This window comes from Paramisgurnus dabryanus, chromosome 15, assembly GCF_030506205.2.
Source record: "Paramisgurnus dabryanus chromosome 15, PD_genome_1.1, whole genome shotgun sequence".
NCBI classification, from domain to species: domain Eukaryota; kingdom Metazoa; phylum Chordata; class Actinopteri; order Cypriniformes; family Cobitidae; genus Paramisgurnus; species Paramisgurnus dabryanus.
The window spans coordinates 21,025,000-21,045,633 of record NC_133351.1 but is presented as its reverse complement, the minus strand read 5'-3'; the positions used below and the strand labels follow the sequence as shown (position 1 = coordinate 21,045,633).

At 38.2% G+C, this 20,634-nt stretch overlaps 1 protein-coding gene across 12 annotated transcripts in view; it reads right to left on the bottom strand.

Annotated features, from left to right (window-relative positions):
* The window catches only part of lmo7a (LIM domain 7a), a 49,741-nt gene that overhangs the window by 16,665 nt on the left and 12,442 nt on the right, over positions 1-20,634 (bottom strand). For 9 of the 12 annotated variants that reach the window (XM_065292700.2, XM_065292707.2, XM_065292703.2 and 6 more), the window contains exons 4-15: positions 19,100-19,206; positions 10,561-10,591; positions 9,914-10,027; positions 9,181-9,376; positions 7,058-7,298; positions 5,991-6,272; positions 5,493-5,774; positions 5,038-5,193; positions 3,479-4,210; positions 2,332-2,361; positions 1,385-1,508; positions 183-325 (exon numbers count right to left, since the gene is read on the bottom strand). In XM_065292700.2, the coding sequence (XP_065148772.2) occupies positions 183-325; positions 1,385-1,508; positions 2,332-2,361; positions 3,479-4,210; positions 5,038-5,193; positions 5,493-5,774; positions 5,991-6,272; positions 7,058-7,298; positions 9,181-9,376; positions 9,914-10,027; positions 10,561-10,591; positions 19,100-19,206 (2,438 nt within the window). The remainder of the gene's footprint in view (positions 1-182; positions 326-1,384; positions 1,509-2,331; positions 2,362-3,478; positions 4,211-5,037; positions 5,194-5,492; positions 5,775-5,990; positions 6,273-7,057; positions 7,299-9,180; positions 9,377-9,913; positions 10,028-10,560; positions 10,592-19,099; positions 19,207-20,634) is intronic. The other 3 variants (XM_065292710.2, XM_065292711.2, XM_065292712.2) reach the window with 3 other exon arrangements.

Here is a 20,634-nt window from a genome sequence, read left to right as displayed (position 1 = left end):
CTGAAAGAAGTGAGGGAGGCAAGACAAAAACTGCGATTAGATTACACCTTCACACTGAACTGAGACCTGATCAGAGAAAGTAGCACAGACTGTGCCCTCTATTCTTAAAGCACACAATGCATGCAATACAACTTATACAGCAAAATGAAATGAAAAGGAAATGCGAGAGAAGGTATGGTCACCTGTCATCCTGCATTTCACTGAAGGTCTTTGATCTCCTGAATCTGCTATCTGAAGTGATCTGCTCGATCTCGTCTCTTTCCTCCTTTTTCTTCACAATATCAGAAGTAACACTCCTGCGCTTGTTTTTCCACCTTGTAAGATCCTGCAGGAGTAAAGAGAAAGACGGTCAACCACCATAACTGGAGCACAGGTGCTTATTCATAATGTAGGAGGGACCGTACAGGGGTGAGAGACATGAGAACAGACTGAAGAGTGAGAGAGGACTAGATTTTACTGGTGTCCTATTTTGTATGGCTTGCTTTCCCTTGTGAATCAGGGCCCGTATGTGACCTAAATGTCTTACTGAAGCTCTGTCCATAAATATTCCCTTCATATTATCATTGAACAGTTTGAGTTGACTTATTACTGATGTCATTTTTTGACATGGTGAAGGTTATTTCAGGCAGGACGGTCAACCACTGTTAAAATACATAAAGGGTTCTGATACTTTTCCATCATGCAGTGTGAATGTGCTACCCAGTGTCACAAAATTATGTACCTATGTCACGTAATTTTTTTATCCTTTTTTTAATACGGTCACAAATTTCCGCGTTTTTTTGTGACCGTATCACTAATTTCTGTTTATGCGTCATTGTCACGTATTGGTTACTAAACTGCTTTTTTTCTTGATTTTTGCTTCGGTTTAGGGTTAGATTTGGTGTTTGTATTAGTATGTCACTTTAAGTATTGGTTCATACTATTTTTTCAGATTTATATTTTCAAAATTTTAAACCATTGTTGCATGGCGTACAGGTTAGAGTTGGGTTTGTGTAAGGATGTCATTTTATGTAAATCTAACCCTAAACCGAAGCGAAAATGTAAGAAAATAGGACAAAACCAGTAACGTAATACGTTGAGTAACCAATACGTGACAATGACACATAAACAGAAATTTGTGATACGATCATGAAAAAACTTAGAAATTTCGTGTCATGAAAAAAAAATTACGTGACTATAGGTACGTATTTCGTGTGACTGGGCTGGAATGTTTACCCTGTACTGTATGTTTATTAAAGTGAAAAAGTGTATTGTTGTTTATGTTTTTTTATTCATTCAAGCAGGCTCGTCTGACAGATTTATGCACAAATCCAGGTCAGTGCAGTACTTTTTAGCCTTTTAAATATTTGTCGTAGTGCAAACCTGTGGTGTAAGTCATACTCACATCCTGCCACTTCTCCTCGCTCTCCTTCATCTGTTCACGCATCTTCCTCAGCTCTTCAAAGCGCAGCTCCCTGGTCATGTTGCTTAAATTTATCTGCTCTGTGATATCACTTATTGATTTGCTCCTAAAACAGACGTTTTAAAAAAAAAATTCAGAAATTGACACATATTAGAAGAGAAGAAAGGTTTAATGGACTGCCCTTCTTCAACGTTTTCTTTTTTATGGTTAAAAAAGTGTTAGAGCTCAAGCAGGTGAAAATATACCAGACAAAATAGTGGAGGGTTGGTAAAACAACATTCATGCCCTGAAAATTCTTCACGCCACAATTAGTTGTACTACAGCATGTTAACATTTGGTATGTGACAATTTGATGGGTTACATCAATAGGTTATTACTTTCACTCATGTGACCTGTGAGAGCACAACAAATCTTGCTGATGCCTTTTTTTTTAAAATAAGTCAATAAAGGATTATACATACAGGGGTGTTTAATTGGTTGTACTGTTGTGTACCTCTTTGTTGGTTGTTTAGCTGACACAACATTGAAATTGATACTACAAATACTACAGTACAGTAAGCAGATGTGAAAATTTTTTGACGTGTGAACATAGAACCTTAAAAATGTATAACCAATTGAACAAACTGTATATCTGTCCCTTTAAGCAATGGCTTAACAAGTACCCTGACTAAGGTCCACAGAAAGCGCTTCCCACCCTCTAAATAAAAAAAAAACATTTTAACACAGATTTGGATTAAATTAGCCATGTATGTTATCTGATGTCTCCACAGTTTTGCAGTGCAAGAGTTGGCCAACATCTCAAGGGGACCAAAGCATTGTGAGTCATAGAGGTAAATGTAGCGAAGAGCCCAACAAAACACAGCGCAGCGGGAGTGACTGCACAACTGAGAAAGAAATGTGCTATTCCTGTATCTAAGTCCACAACTCACCCATCATTACTAGGGCTTTCCGGCAGCAGTCTGAGGAATCAAGAGAACCAGTCACATATTAATGTAAGAATTGATTACGTTTTGACCAACAAACTAACACACACATCCAATATCAACATCTTTGACACGCCATTGCAGCTCCTGTTATAATAGAACTGATAATGGTTATTTATGATTAGTCACTACACAATGCTTCTAGATGCACTACCGGTTATTTGACAGTTTTTATTAAACACTTAACCCTGGCTGGTATTTTGATCCTGTGCATACACTGTAATATTAGCTATCAGCAGTGACTGACATCAGAATGACATCATTGGAAGCTTGAAGAAATTCCCCAGAAATTGTTTTAATTCCATATAATTAAATCAAAAGAAATGTTTGCTTGGCATTCAAGTTTTACAGTAGGTGTGTTTGGGTGTTCCCATGGACACGTAAGTGTAAGTTCCAGCTTCCACAGGATCACAAGGGTGTGAGGAATTTAGGGTTGGAGTGGAATGTAAGATTCCTCGTAAATACTGAATGCATCTGACCAGATTATTTATAGACACTGCTCAGGTTTAAACATTCCACCGCGGCTTAGTTGGATAACCTTATAAAGTATGTTTCAAATCTTTCACTTTAAGGCAAGACAAACCAATAGACTAGAATGCATTAGATGCATAAGATGCATTCATCATCAACATTTTAGTATTTTTTTATTAAACACAAGCATAATGCATTACACAGACAACTGCACAGTGCAAAAAAAAGTTTGTGTTTAAAAAAAAGTTTCTTTGGTGTCTTGTAAAAAGTAGAGCTTTACTGCATCCTTACTAAAACTATACATTTATTAAGAGCTTTCAAAGTTTAAAATCTGAATACATGACCAATTAATAAAAATAAACCATCTTTAAAACTCTGCATGGATCATTAGCATTGTAAAATTGTAAAAATGATACATTATTATGTAAATTAATATGTAAAACAAATATCCATCCATTACAATAATTGATCAAGTGGCACACCTCATGCAAAAACGTCATATCAGACTCCAACAAACATTTGACAGTGTAAGTTCCTAATTATCATATGAATGAGAAAACTACATAGCAGCTGAGATCATAACAAGCAGACACAAGCATTTGTGCAGGCTCAGAAACCTAACCTCTCGGCTATCAGCCTCTTTCTGTATGTTAGACGACTGGACTCTCTGATGGTTTGCCATTTCTGCAGGTCTTCCTCACTGCATGAGGAAGGAACACTGGGAACAGCTAAACTTGAACCAGTGGCATTTGCAATTCCTTGTGTATTTAATGCTTTTAGCTTCCTAAGAAGCATATCATCTGCTTTCAAGTGCACTTCATGTTTAATCTCTGGCTTGTGTTGTCGTTGTCTGGGTTCACATGGGACCCACATCACCTTGGCCTGGAGTTTAGGTGGCAACGTCAATAGGTCCGGAATTGGCACAGGGTGGTACTTATCAGGAGTCCCAGACAGAGGCCGTTCAATTAATTGCTGTTGAATCTTACGAAAAACCACATCGTCTTTTTCTATGTCGGGGTATACAGGTTCTCCCTCACGCCGGGGCGTTACCACAGTAACATCATTTGCCGATCTGCGACGGGGGACCAGAAAATTGCCGTACTTTAATTTGGCCAGGTCATCGTTGGAGTGAAACGTTTTTGTACGGCGTGTAAACATGTCATCGTTTTCCAAGTCAGGAAGGATGTCTGCAGAAACATTGTATGGGTCATTGGGGTGTTCACGCCCGAGGAGGGGCCGCTTTTCACTTTTTATGAGTCTGGGGCCAGAGGTGGGATCCGGCCGAGGCCAAAAATCAGGGGCGTCTAACTTAGGCAGCTCAGGGCTCTGCTGAGCAACCGCGGGTGTTTGTAAACTGCATGTGAATGAAAGGAGAAAAGTGTAAAGAAAGGTTTTAGGATAGGATGATAGGGGACAGTAGGAAAATGCAAGATCTGTAAGCAGGTTTACAAGAGCAATGCACAGCAGGTGAAATTTAGGTAAAAGCATCAGTATGTCGAACTGATTTTGTATTTTGGAAAAAAGTACTGTGAATACTCTGCCACAAAGTATTAAAAAAACAGTTTAGTACAGAAATGAACTTGAAAGTTACTGTGGCCACGTTATTGAGTCAGGCTTATTCAAAATAACCATTTATAAAAATGATTCATTTATATCTGTTCAACTCAATGATCCAGCCACATTGTTTTTTGTGTTAGCAGCTCAATGGGATGGAAGATTAAATTTTGAAAAAAGGGGTTACATTTTTCTGTTTTTCACACAAAACTTTTTTGGCCTTTAGAAACCAGACATGGTCAATGTAAACTTTATAATTGCGTGTAAAAATATATATGGGAATTATTCTAATAAAAAATACTAATTGTATGTTGTTAACACAAAGACCTGCAACCCATCTAAAATAAATAAATAATGTTAATGTTAACTCTCCATTGGCTAATTAAACAGAAAATACTGTATTATGTATACAGTATAAGCATTGTCACTTTTTCCATTTGGGTTATGGTGAACTTGTGTGGTGAGGTCATCAACATTTTTTATGATTTATTATGATAATGATTTTACACAGAAGACACTACATGTTAGTAAGCATCAGTTGATACTTTTATTTAAACATTGGGGGGGGGGGGGGGTTGTGGGTGAGTAGATGTCCAATCCTACTGCATGTAGGGCTGTGATAAGGACCTGGCATTGGTGGTGAGGCTGGGGTGGGCGTGGTCTTCAGGTGTATGGGGGTGAGAGGGAGGGGGTTCAGACTGAGTGCGTGCAAAAGGGGGAACAGAGAGCCAGGGACTGATGTCACCATCTGAGTCGTCCGAGAAGGAACCAGACCTCGTGTGACTGGAAAACGGGAAGTAAAAAAGCACAGAGAAAGACAGAGGAAAGTTAGCAACCATCACCAGAGGAAAGAGATAGCAGAGATAACAGAGGAAGTGAAAAAGCAAAAAAGACAAAATGAAAACCTAATGGACTGGGAATAGGTCTGGGAATTAACATTTTTATATTATTTCAAAAAAATATATGGTTCTGGACAGATGCATTTTTTAGCAATGCGATCATAACTATCTTTGTGATTTCAATCTCTACTGCTCCACTGATTTATCATGTGTTTTTTTTTATTGCTTTAGTACCGAACAGACCTGAATCCTTGGATCTTTCTATACCAAGGGCGGCGCTGGGATCCCAGTTTTATCTTCTTCACATGTTCATCCTCTTCAGGTGTCCAAAACTTGGGTAGAAATTTATCAAAAGGCACAGTGGCAGACGATTGAAGCACCAGGCCTACTTTACGGGTATAAAGGTCATCCTGAACAGGGTCAGCATAGCCAAACTCATCATCCTCCTCTTCGGAGTCATCGTAAATTCTGAGACCAGTCGATCCAGGGCTTCTATAAGTCTTCTGAAGAGGCTGTGACTGAGTGCTGCTCAAAAAACCCATTTGTGTTACATACAACCAATGATAAAAGTAACCATGAACGTAACAATGATAGCAAACCAAACAGAATGGTTCAAAAGTCCACACTATGAAGTGAAAATCAAGCATAACAATGACATCACAGCAAAAACAAACCAATCAGCGAGAGTTGCATGACACTAACAATACGCCAACTCAAGCGCCAATGATGCTGGTTTCTGACCTGAGGTGGGTCAACGGGGGGATGTTAGTGACAGTCACATGTGGTCGGTGGGTACGTGGGACAGCAGCTGCCTTCAGGGGTTTCATAGGTATGGCAAAGTTGGTCGGTGCGTCATGGGAGGGGCTGTGAAATCTACGGCTAGCGAGGTCATCGAGAACCAGGTCGGGATCTGGTCGATCTGCATCCGAATCGCTGCTCTCGTACTCGTGAGCCCGAGACAGGTGGGGAGACTGGGATTTTAACTCGGGGACAGAGGAGGGGTCTGAAGCAGCTCTCCCACGACTGGGAGGGACCACCAATATTAGGTCACATACAGTAACGCAAGTGGAAGCATAGATATAATTAAAATCTCAATGTTTTGACGCCAGTGCTTATGCTATCGCAACAGCTCACCCATTAAAAGAGAGACACAAAAATATGTTTTTATAGGCAACAAAGTGACTTTTTTTCTTAAAAAGAGAGACCAAAAGCTAAAGTCACTTGTCTTATAGAAAAGGACCATTTTTGTGTAAGCATGGGTTGGACAACATTGTACATCTATGTTCCCTTTTGCACCTGGTACTAACATGTGTCTCTGGCAAACCAATTGAGAGGGTGCAGTGCTAAATACGGGTGTTAACAGGGTGTAAACCATTGTTTGGTAAAATCACTACAACCTTTCCCAGAGGTTGTGGTTAAAATGCCACATTTGTAGTTGCACCATCCTACCCTGGACAAAGGACCACCTACTCATCTGTCAATTAACTATTGCGCCAGTTCTCTATAATTATATGAAAAATTAAACAAGTAACAAGCAAAAGACTTCATTGACTGTCAGATATTCCGACATCAACAAGCACTGACACAAAATGCATGCAAACGTAAGTTAGTTAATACAGCTGATTGATCACTTACAATACGATCAGATCACCCGAGATGGATGTTAATACCAGGTGTAAACATGGCCTTTGATCAGATGGTCATCTTTCACCATAAAAGGTCAATGTATCATCCAATAAGATTCTTCGAACAATAAACCACCTCGAATCTTTATATTGCAATTCAATACTTGCACTGGCTTGCGTTACCTGGAAAAGTTGCCATCTTCATCTGTGTACAGGGGAGCACCCCAGCTTTGCCTGTTTTCTTCATTTCGATCTACTCGTTTCTTACGCAGTGGTGCTGGAACATAGCCCGACGGCTTGTCTTTGGTCGGCAGGAACTGGTTGAACTGAGCCGGGACCTTTGGAGTTACGACCAGTGATCGTCTGTATTCTTTACTCTCCGACATCATGAAGCTCAGATCGGCCTCAGGGTCACTTCCACAACCTGGAGAAACATAGCACAACCAGAAGTGCTAGTCAGCATCAGCATGCATGTTGTTTCGAATACTTGTCACCTTCTGGGATGCTGGTTAGCAAGACACTTTTGGTTCATCAATTTGACCAGAAAGACCATTCTGGGTGGCCAGCACTTTTTCAAGTCTTTCAGCTAGACCTTCTATATGTTTCCTTGGCTAGACCCCACAATGTAGGTGATTTCAGGTCCCCACGGTCCCCACAATGCAGGCCCACCAAACACTTACTGTACATACTTCACAGTGGTAAGCACAACAGTGTGAACAGACAGCGACTCATTGGCAGTTCAGTGGGGAATGAGAAAAAATATGTCTCACTGTGGTGAACAAAGACAAAGTCCAGCAGACTAATTACATCAGCAACTAATTACATCAGCACCTACCTCAAGAGCTAAAATTGAGCCCATGGGGCCGTGACTGGAGTAGAAAGATGCTAATGTCGATAAAACACAACCATGTGGAAGAATACGAAAAAACGGGAGTTTGCATTTTCCATCAAAACAACATCTGCCGACCATAGCTCGTGACAGGTTTAGGGTTCTTATAGACTTCACTTTAGCTTTGTATACTACGCATATTGTTGGCTCTTTAGACTAGTTGCTTTGGAAGAAGCGTCTCCTAAATTAATCAGAGTGATGTTATGCAAATGTATCCTTGTTTATAGAGATCATTTAAATGAAATCCTATAAAAGCCCCTAGAGGGCATCAGGCATTTGCTTTGAGTAATGATTATTAGGCGCACATAGTAAAGGCCACAGGGACGGCGTATTTTTGTATGCAAAACCTGGAAGCAAGTTAGCATTTTAGCACTTCCGCTACAATAGTCCAAAGTCAACGGCGCTTTGGTTAAACTCCTTAGATAAGACCTTGGTTTAACATAAGCCCGAGATAGTTTCATGTTTTTTAAAGCTTTAAAGTGGGCGGTTGCCAAGAAGATTGCTATGTGGGACTACAGACTTTGTCAGGGACTTTAAAAGTCATCACTCATGAAGATCTCAAAAACAAGGCAACATTGGCACAAATCCCAACTAAGACTTATCATCAGAGTATTTCCTTATCAGGGAACATGCTTTAAAATGTGTTTAATAAAGTTTGAAAGAGCTGTCGGAAGCTTGATGGTTATGAAGTTGATGTTAAAAATTGTGGTGTAGTTCGATTTTAGTCTAAGGTTTGCTTTGCATTTCTAGTAAACGCATTTAGACTTCAAAACTCATTAAAGTTGTGTTCATCTGTAAAGATGTGAAGACGAAATGTGTATAGTGTCAAACTTTTGTTAAACATGGATCTTATTTTTTGCGATAAACCAACAGTCTATGGGAAAAATGAATGGGGTGTTTTGCGAGGAAACCAGTGTCCCACAAACTCATGGTTGGCCTACAAAAATACGTCATCCCTGCTGGACTCAAATATTTTTTCTTTTAAAAGAAATTAAATGACTATTTCTGACATAAATAATATAATTTATTTTTTTAAAGTGATCAATAATATTTTAACAAAATTATTAATGGCTGACTTTGAATATTGTTTTACTACAAAGATAACTTAAAAAACACACAGCTAGGTGTCAGTATAGATGTCAAAATGGCATGTGTATATATCAGCCAGTGCAACATTATAATTTTTTTTTAAAGTTTAATTGATACACACCTTTTATTGATACACATCTTAGCTAAAGCAAGGACATGTATATTTGTTTTTGTGGGCATGTCTTAATGCTGCATGTGACCTGTCATTACATAACTAATTGAAAGATCCAGTCTCCACCTTTCATACACCTACTTATTTCTCGAGATAAAGTCAAGAACATACAAGAGAGACGTAACCAAAAAGTTGTAGTCAAACTATGCATCTTACCCTCGCTGTTGGCTTTAAGTGTAGCGTCTGGTGATGTGCTATAAGTTCTGGAGTCCAGCGAATCGAGACTGTCGAGCGAGTCTTCTCTCTTGTGACCGGCCAGTAACGTTAAGAGCTCTTCCTTCTCTGAGTACCAGCTATCACTACAAGAGCCCTTTGGTGCACTGCCCTGCAGTGATGTGCAATCCTCTAGTGCCTGTGAAGCACAAGGGTGTGAGAAAGACACACACACACACACACAAGACAAAAATAACAAACACAGCATCAGCACACAAACTCACTCACTTTTTTCTATTGTAAGTCATGCCATTGTAGTCAGTCATGTAAGTGTTTTGAAATATGGTTTGTTATGGGCGTGTACATAACACAAAGATACTGCAAAAAACTAAAGTGGCTAAATGGAAGGATTTAACAACGAAAAGAAAAGGTAATCGTGTAATTATTCTACAAATAAAAATACAATAGGAACTTTACAACAGCTTTCATTGAAAGCATGTGGGTTTTTACTATGTTTAAAAGACAACAGGATCAAAGCAAGCAGGTGGAAATTACTATTGGTTGAACCTGTTGTCAATGTTTGGTTATGTTAAATGATGAGACTAGTAAGACACGTTATCATCACATATTTTAAATACCAGAATGGATATAAAACATCTCGTGCCCACGTCTATAAGAAACTACATTATACAAGGACTTCAATAGAACTCAGAAGAATAAAAGACACATAGTTTACCTTATATAGTGCTGTGCCGAGCAATCCTTCAAAAGCTTTTAGATTTAAGTAAGGTCCATTATAAAAAGGATCAGCAAGTGCTTTTCTGCCCAACCAGTATAACGTGATCAGAACCTGTAATATAAATGTATTCAAACATTGATACAAACTCAGTGATACACAGCTGCACTGCACTGTAAAATGTATTTGCTGTCTTAAATTTTTAAGTTGAATCAAATTTACTATAAAAGTCCATTCAACTTAATATTTAAAATCTCAAGCTAGCGATGAGTATAAAAAAAGTTGAAATTGCTTATTTCGATTAGTTACTGTAAAAGCATATGCTGTCATGACCTTTTCATAATGTATTTTTTTACAATGCTCCTGTCTACATGCATTAAGGATCAACATTAACTATATTAATAAGACAGCAGTATTTACATGTAGCTAAAGTTGTATTTATAAATGTCTGTATGTCGCGTATGTGCTACTACGTGTATATCACAAACTACTTTAGGAGATACCACCACATAGATAGACCTAAATTTGATTTAACACTACATTAACAAAGCAATTTTCCTAACACTCACAGCAACTTTTTAAATGAACAAATTTAGGTTATAAACACGATTTTACATCCACAAAAATAATTGAGCATTAGCACTTACATTTTTGAGCCTCCTACTGCTCTCCTGGCGCCTGTAGGGGAGAAGAGGTGCGCAATCAATCACTCAAAAAGACAATAAAATAATAGTGAACATGCTCCGGGTTTCTGCGCTCCCCAGTGAATGAGCTAGAAAGCGAGAGTACAATCCCATCAGCCCGGGCTTCCCAGCTCTGTACAAAAGCATATGCACATTGCACGCACATGTTGACTCAAAAACACTGACTATCATTCACAAACACACCCAGAAAAAGCCTGTCCCCTGAGAGAGGTCGTCCTGCTGGATAAATCTTTAACATCAGCTGACGTAGAACAACAAAAGACCTGATCCAGGCACAAAACTAATCCCAGAGTGAAGATGCAGAGTGAAGATTAATACTCTAAATTGTCGATTTCAGCTATAAAATATCAGTAAGGTGGTATTGTATGTTGTACTTTTACATAACCTTGTATCTGTCATTGGTTATTTAGAAAAGGTCTTCTAAGAAACAGGATCACCATAAATACCACATTCAGTTAGAAAAAAGGTCAAAATATTGTATGTACCCCAGCTGTCATGGTGCAGCCTAATATGTACCACTGATACAACATTTGGTACCAATATGTACCTCTGAGGTACTAATATGAACTCTTTAGGTCCCACTCCAGTGACAGCTGCGGTACATATTTTGACCATTTTTCTGATTAGCCATTTTGAATAGCACAGTGTTACATGCTGTTTTTGTGTTTAAAGTGAGGTACCAAATTCCTTTCTCTGATGTTTTGACGCACATGCAATCTCAGTTACATCGTTTACCAGAACTACAGACCACAGCGTTCTCTAAAATAATCACATGAGACAATTCAATGCAATTGACCTTACAGTACAAAGGGCCACTCCAGCACAAATACAGCAGCCTCCTTATCTACACGTCTTGAATTACCCTAGAAATATTCATAATACAATTTGTGGTATCTGGAGCATTTCATGACCCTAAAGCAGCTAAATTCACATTAAGTAACATTCCCAGAGTACTAACAATTCCATTTTGCAAAAGAAATTTTAGCTGAGGCAGCATGATGCAAGATTTATAACAGGTCAACCCATGACAGCACAAGCGGTTAGAGGACATTTTTGCCGTTTAGTGACCTATACGTTTCTTTTCAGGCAGGTGAACCTGCATAGCATTTAGTGTAGGTGAATTAAGCAAAGGCGTTTGCTGCACCCGATAACAAAAACATTTATTGGCCCAATAAAAGAGCAAGTTATCTGCCACTGAAACAAAGTCCACATTTACAAAACTACTGGAAAAGAAACTTCAGTTCAGACATTAAACGCTGTTTACCTAATAATAATTTATCAGCCCTGCAAAAGCCAAAAGAAAAAAAAATGAAAGAATTTTTTACTTTTTACTAAATGCTATATTTTAGGTTCAATTAGCTGGTTACATAAATGCCACATGCACACAAGCATATTTGCATATTTTGTTTAAAAAGAATTTTCATGTGCAGAAATTCAAAGTAATGATTGCAGTGTATTTTAGTATATCAACCGATGACATTGTTGGATTATGCTGAACAAGTGCTTAAGTTTTAACTTTTCACTATCACTATTGTCTGGAACATTCCACTCCCAACAGCTCACTTGTCTACTTAAGACACTATCAGATATAATCACAACAGAAATGCCTTTCAATGGGGTCTCTGGTTTTACATCACCTGTTAAAAAAACATTGAACGAATGCGTCTAAACACGTACAAGACTGTGTCAAACTGCTTATTCCCACGGCAAACAAAAAAAAGTTTGTTTGTGCTACTAGCCGTTTGTGAGAATGTTTGCATGGTTACATTCGTACAAAAGGTGAAATCGACCTGCGGCATGCCTATATAGTTATGTGCACACAAGTAACATTTCAAATTGTACTATACCACATCTCACTAGACATAAATCTATGGGAAAGTCACACCGATATTTTGGATGATTTTTATGTGTGATTTTTATAATCAGAACACGATGGAAATTTTCTAAATGGTACTTTGCTGCTTCCCTATAGTTATATAGAAAATGAGGTAAGATTTAAACCAAAGTCCAGTTCAAAGTTACACAATATCCGCTGCGTATTTCTGGAATGTTCTTCCTCAGTATCTAAACAATCCAAGTACACAAAAGGTCCGTAAAGGTTTGCCAATCCCTTTTGGGTAATGCAATAAAATGACACACTGACAATAGATGGGCAGGTTGATGAAACATCAACACCCCTTATTGACAGAATCTAATTCGAGTGGGTGTGTATGCATAGCTGAGATATTAAAACCTCACAGCCCTGTTCAGTAACATTCAGCTGGTAAAGAATGTTTCTCTGGTTTCTAGAATTAATACTACCAATGAGCCACGTCAGCTGGCATCATTAACGCTTTATAGAATAATAGCACAGCGCTATAATGCATCAAATCATATTTACAATGTAGGCATCAGCTGTAATAGATTAATGCTTATTCAACTCAACAGCCACAATCCACAAGTACAGATTTGTAATGAATTAATCTTCAGTATTCTGATAAACAAAGAGAGGCATAAACTGAGCTCTTGTGTGGCTGCTAATGGTGTGAATTGTTTTTTTTCACGGACTGATCGGCACAATCAAGTCCTTCACAACTGAACGATTCACCCCAGAGACCGCTGATGCCATCCAGTGCCACACACCATTGTGTTTGGTTCCCTTATTGATGAAAATGTTATATTGACATTTCAAAGTGAATCTGTTTCACTTAAAGCTTACACCAGGGTGCTCATTTACTGACTTATTCTGATAAACAGGAGTATGATATTAAACACAGCAATCTTATCCAGTGTTTCGTCACTTTAAGATCAATCTGCAATCTTCAAAGTAACGCAAGAGCTTAAAAGTGATTTATCTGGTGATCAGTATAGCAGCGGAGCATAAGATGATGGTATCTGAAGTTAATATCAACAGCAGTGTAAATTTGCCACACTGCTGTAAAACCTCTAAATGCATGAGCCTGTCTTCAAAAAAAATGACCTCATACTGTAGGTTGTTTGTGTAAGCAGCTTATTACGACCAATAGTTATGTTTTAAAGTAAAGTGCCCTTTAGGTGACTTAAGAAATCACAGCATAGTTGCATGTCATCATGAAAAAATGAAAGGACTCTATGAATCCAAACGCATGTTCATTTACAGTGCGGCTCGTGACTACTCATCCGAGGGGCGCTAATTCAAAAAAGTCTCATGTGTGTTGCTTGCGTTTTCAAGATATGTGTTTGTTGCGTCATATAAACCATGTGTTTTGTTAAATTAAGTGCCTGCTGCACACGCATCAAAACGTTTATGATAAAAGAGACGCTCACGTTCACAAAATACATGCAAGACACTCCCTTAACAGTAAACTATGATTACCCATGAGATTATGCGAGAATCTGGCAAACGCGATCATAAAACCTTTAGACGAGTCTGCAGCAGGCACTTATTTTGACAAGACACGTGATGCACACAGGATCTCTCGATGCGCAGAACACATATTTTAAAAAAAGGAACCACACACGATAGGCTACATACATTCGCATCGAGCGCCCTCGAAAAAAGAAGTCACCGGCCGTCACTGTTCATTTATACGTAATGTGTGAACTTTTGCATGGTCCCTTACCCACCATTTTTGCATGAAAGCTACTTATAGTGAGCGGATTCAAGGTACATTAAACACATTTTATTACCATGTCCCCTTGTAAAGCATAAAAGCGCAAGTTTCTGTGGGATCGTCTGCTGCTAGTAGGGGTGCTTTAGTTTTAGTTTTGAGAGAAGTGACAAACGACCGATACAGTCATATGGGATGGAGTATCCTGGTCAGCCCTGCCTGAAATAAAACAATGTTTTTTCTTTGTGATCAATTTGCCATTAGAAACAAGTTTTTCTTATTTGAAGTGACTAGTCCAATGGTTCTTAAAGGTCATATAACTTGATGTATTGTGTATCCATGAATCAATGCTAAAATCAAAGGGTGAGGTTTTTATATGAATCACTATGAATTACTGAAAAGAAGGCGTTATAAGAATGTGGAAGTAAAATTCTTTAACATTATCATTACAGTATGTAATTTAAAAGTAACATAGTAGTAGGGCTACTAGCAAACATAATAATATAACATGAAGCCAGGAACAAGCTACAGTACGTACTGTATATCTTCAAATCATGATATCTCCTGAACGATGATTTAGTGCCATTATGCTGGGATGACTCGCCTTCTGACGTCAATTTGACAATCAGATGTCTGACAACATTCATTTATAAAAGGATGCTCAAGACATCCGATACTTACAGAGAACTAATAAATCTGCCGCCCAGACAAACCTGTTGTCTTGTCAACCTCTACTGAACATTCAAGTGTAATGCTTTGTGTTTCAAATTCATTCATTTATTCTAGTCAAAAATACTAACATTACTAAATTAACCTACAGTAAATAACAACAACAGAGTTTGGTGAAAAACTTTGAGCATTTTAAACAACATCTATGTTTAGTTGTGAGATGCCCAGATGATCTGAGGATTTGTTTATGTTAATGGACGGTGGAAAAACTGACTGAGTATCTGGCAAACTGGAAGAGGAAGGAACCGATGGGGAGATGACCTGAAATTGCTTCTCACTCATTTGCTTTTCATGGACTGATGAGTAATAATGAATAAAGGCTCTGCTTATCTCAAGCCTACTAGCAATATACTGATAACTCCTCACGTTGTCTTTAGTGTGACTGAGGACATTTGACTTGAAACTCAAACCTCTCAATACATTGGAGAACATCTGATGGGACACACAAACTACAGTACAGTATCTCTTCAGATTGCAAAAGGTTAAGGGTCCTAAAAAGATTTTAAAGACAATTTTCTACATTTCGACATCTAATGTAAGGTGTCAACTAGACTTTTTTGTGCTGGGATTCCATTAAAGATTTGCTCAAAACTTTAGCGTTATTTTCTAAATGTAAACAAAGGCTATTGTGCAATGACTGCATTTCCATTAACCAATGATTTTCTTTCGCGATAAGTCATTCCAAACATCATGTCGACTGATGTTGGTATGTTAACTAATATCACATCCACCACACTATAGGCATTATTTTTTAATAGGAGTAAAAGAATGAGACATAAGTGTATTATCCAAATATTAATGCCAAGGAAAGCCACTTATACTCAGAAGCGGCAACATATAGGTGTTTCTTGAAGGTAATGGTACATTATTTTAAATCAAGAGATGTAGGAGTGTTATTCAAACATTATTGGCAAGGAAAGCCTCTTACAGTATACTTGGGAGCAGAAATGTATTGAGGTGTTTCTGGGATGTTTTTGTACATACTGCCTTATCTTCAAATAATAATTATGCAACTTATTTGTGATATATGGGAGTTTTTGCTCTGTTGTGTTTTCATTGGCTGTATTTTCAATTTACACTGACAATTTACACAATTTAAAGGGTAATGGAAATGCAGCTAGTGATGCTATTAAAGAACCATTTTTGTTTTCCATAAATTAATTTTTAATACAAAGAATGTTAGTGCATGCATGAACAGAATGGTTCTGTGGATGTTAAAGGTTATTTTTGAAGCTACAGGCAACAAGGTTCTTCAATGGCATTGTGCAGTGCCTTCACCTTTAAGTGTAATGCAGTCAATAAAACAAATGACATCCAAATGATCTACCAAAAACACCAAACTCCATTTAAGGGTTTATCAAGGACATGGTTAGATGTTTATTAAGATATGATGACACAATTAGGGGTTGGTGAGAAAAGGGGAAAAACAGGGTTCAAATTTGGGATAAGGGTTTCAAATCTTCTTTTATCCATTCCAAACACAGTCGGATTCATATTAAATAATTGTTATTATAATGGCATTGGATAGTGCCTCATTTTTAAAGCCTCGAAAAGTGTATCCATCCATTAAAACTAATACAGTTATTAAATGAATAGTTCACCCAAAAATAATAATTCTGGTCATCATTTACTAACCTTAATGTTGTTCCAAACCTGAAGATATTTTGATTAATGATAGTAGGCACACAGTTAACAGTACCCATTGACTTACCCAGTATTTATTTTTCCTACTGTGAAAGTGGATGGTTACTGTCAACTGTGTGGTTACTATCATTTTTTTTTAAATATCTTTTTGTTCAACTGAATACTCATACAGGTTAAGTACAACATGAGGGTGAGTAAATGACCCAAAAATGCATTATTTTAATTTTTGGGTCAACTAAAATTAAATGTTTTCTGAGGTAAAGCAAGGCGGAGCCAGGATATCATTATTATTTACTTTAACTGCAATGCATTTGGCTAAAAAAGAAAGTTAAATACACCTGGCATGGCTTGAGGGTGAGGACTGTAAGATCTGTGGCCGGTTGCATAAACATAGCCATGACATTAAGACTGCGTCTTAAGAATGATTCTAATTAACTAGCAATTAGTTAGGGCTAATCAGTCTTATTATTTGGATTTAAATTAGACCAATCTACCTTTCTATGTAACATACTTAAAACAGTTATGATCAGCCTTGAAGGAAAAAAATGTATGACTAACTTTTAAGACTAGTCTTAAAGGTTTATGCAACTGGCAACAGGTCTAATTTCCATTTTAGGATAAACTAGACTAGTCCTTTAAAAAAAACATTGCCCTTATAAACGAATGCTAATCTATAAACTTAGCAGGGTCAGCTTACAGTTAGTGTATGCAAATTGCTAGCCAAGCAGGTACCCGCAACAGATAATATAATGCCAGAAGGGTTCCTGTAGTAAATACAAGCATGCATTCCCAAAGAATGTAAAGTTACACCAGGAGAAAACAGAGGCTAAAAAAAGTACAAGCCAGGAATCAAATCACCACTGCAGTTCATCTGGTGTCAAAATGTGACCTTTCAAGTCTAAAATTAGGAACCCTGGAACCCTTCTGGCAAATGCCTGACAGTGGACAACTACAGATAAACGGCAGGAGGGCATGCAAACAGATCATGCACACACCCACAGGCGCTATAGACAAAACACAGACGAAACCAGTACAGTATATGTGGTAATATAGCCATAATATAGGAGGATGAATGAGCTCTATTTAATAAGAGTCTGTGTATGGTTGCTATGACAGAGAAGGTGTGGCATGGTAACAGTCACGCAGCAAAGCTGGTTTTGTGTAATCTCAGACCGCAGCTGAGTGCGAGCTGACAGCGCTGTCACTTTAACTGAGGTAATACTGATGGAAAAGAGATTACTAGCAAAAGCATCAGCCCTCCTCCTTCATATTCAAAGTATTCTTATCAATGTGCCTGGCTGATTTCACATATTTGAATTACTATTTTGTATGGTGACACAATACAGCTTTTATCAGTCACAGTGCTTCAAAAGTTATTGTGCTGGACTAATTCATGGTCGAGGTGAACACACCTTAGTCAAATGAAGCATTTACAAAGGATCAACTAACAGAAAACGCAGGAACAGAAGCGAAAGTAATTGCAGACAGCTTATCCATGATGCTCGCTTCGCCAAAACATGTCATTATTTACTGTACTCACCCTCATATTGTTCCAGACTGGAATGCTGTTATTGCGTAACACTTCTACTGTAGTGTTAAAATAGAAATAACATCACCTCGTTTTGGAATAACACCTCATAAATAATAATAATAATATTAATAATAATACAGTTTTTGGGGGGTGAACCCTCCCCTAAAACACCCACTATTACGCAAACACTTTATGAAAGATGAGTGTTACTTAATTTAAGTAACTTAATCTAACATAATAGCCAAGAACCTTTTGTTACTGAATGTCAAACATTGTTTTTGTGATAATAAACATGTCGAAGCTGGACTGACAGCAGTGAACGTCATGTCCTCTCATAGCCACACCTGCGAGTATACTGAACTGGTTCTTCAACATGCCATATCTTTCCACCCAAGTCACCGGTATGTGCTGATCCAAAACACTGAAACTAAAATATTGCGTGATGTAACACGCAGACAGAATAAACACCTGCATGTGGTAACATCCTCAGCACGCACACACAAACCTCTCTCTTTGTCTTGGATTTACACATCATCAGATTGTGGTTTTATAGCTGCTCACCTTTGTTCCTGGCTGTTTAACTTTCTAAGACTTTCTGTTGTCAAATTTAATTGGACAAACAGCCATATTCATGATATTCACTTCAGATTTAAATCGCTTTTACAAACAAAACAAAGTAATTCATGTTGGTCATGGTTGTATGATGGATGTCAAAGCTATCATGACAAAAATCACAAAACTTCACGCAAATTTGTTATTTTGTAATGAATGGCCATATACACAGTTTACATTGATGGTTATAGATTTTAACTGAACCGCTTGGCTATACAGGCCTGTTTTTCTAAAGTATGTGTAAATGAGAGCAGTAGACATTTAGATCAGCTAAAAACGCCATAAACAGAATTTGGACACTGTCTGTTCAGATAACCACAGCTATTTTCCATACTGGCAAAGGTCAGACGTTTCGTAAAACTTTCTACTTCACTGTAAGCTGAGAAACTGAACTTACTTGACAGTTACGCGTGTAGATAAATCTTGCAGGTCTCCTGGGTCAAAAAGTTGGGCTTGATTTAGTCCAAGTTTGCCACAGCCTTTCAAGAAGAGGTTGAGGTTGTCCTGTCAACAGAGAATATGAGTCCACCGTTTGAGTTATACAGTAATCATATGGGAATTCTTTGGCAGGTGCAGTTCAGAAATCATTGCATCCAAAGTTCAGACAGTCCTGTGAGTTAGCAGGGGTGGGAGGAGAGAGGGCAGGTGGCAAATAAATACTGAGACAACAGAGCGAGAGAGAAACACGAAGGCAGGACGTAAGTGAGTGACCTGTGGCACTACCTGTGAGAGCGGGAGTTTGCCTAAGGGGCGGAGAGAAGAGTCTTTGATAGACAGCGTCAAAGCTGCAGGTGCCCTCCCATGCACATGTACGGTAGTCACACAATCGCTCTCTCTCTTTCTCTCTCTCTCTCCCCACCATTAGTCTTGTTATAAATCGGGCACATATGTTCGTGCATACTTTGTACACAAACACATATACTCATGTGTACTCTCCCTTTTCACACCCAGAAACCGCCACTCAACCTCACAGCAGAACATCTGAGGAATCTAAGGGGCGGTGGATTATTTTGGAGACAATGTTGTCATGAAACAGAAGACTGGTGACTGAAACAACAAAGTATTTCCCTCAAGCGACTATTAAGGTCGTGGGGGTGAGGAAATGCTTTAATGTAAGAGAGAAACTTAAGATTGTGTCCGAATTCATGTTCCTGAATGAGAATAATAATATAATCGGCTGAAAAGACGAGATAGAATTTCTATGCTGGTTTCCGCTGGTTAATGGTAGTTTGGTGTTGGTCTAGATCAGTGGTTCTGAAACTTTTTGGTGTGCATGGTGTGAGGTTTAATTACACATAATAACGATAATAACATTTATGCATTTTATAAAATGTCAAAAACTGGCACAATCTCCGCCCCCCAATGGGGACTTCCTCCTAGTTTGGGAATCACTGGTTTAGATAATGGAACTGAGCTTACTGTACATGAGCTTGTTAGTGACGTCTGTTTCAGTTACTTTAAAAGCCTAACAAATCAGAATCCTGCCCTTTGAGGAAAACACAACATACTGGTGACTAGCAATGTTAGTCCTTTAAGTGGTGTCATTCAGATGAACCATCTGGATATCATGTCTTAAGTGTACAGCCCACCCTTTCCCATGTCACCCCTCCTGCTTATGGTTTGCTTCGGCCTATATTTAAACAGCAAACATGCTTATTAGCAGATGGAAAAGGAGCTAACCACTTAAGTTTGAGTGCACATGTAAATCACCTTCTCTTTAAACTTTTTGTGGGTGGGGGATAATATGTCCTTTATTTAAATAAGATACTAATCTAGTATGTACTTAAAAGTGACAAACAACATTTCTTATGGATCAAAATACAATCTCAAAGTCCAATTTATATGGTGCACAGAAAATAAATCCTATATTGTCAGAAATAAAGGTACAAAAGCTGCCCCCCTGGGCAGTGCCCTTTTAAAAAGTAAAGCTTT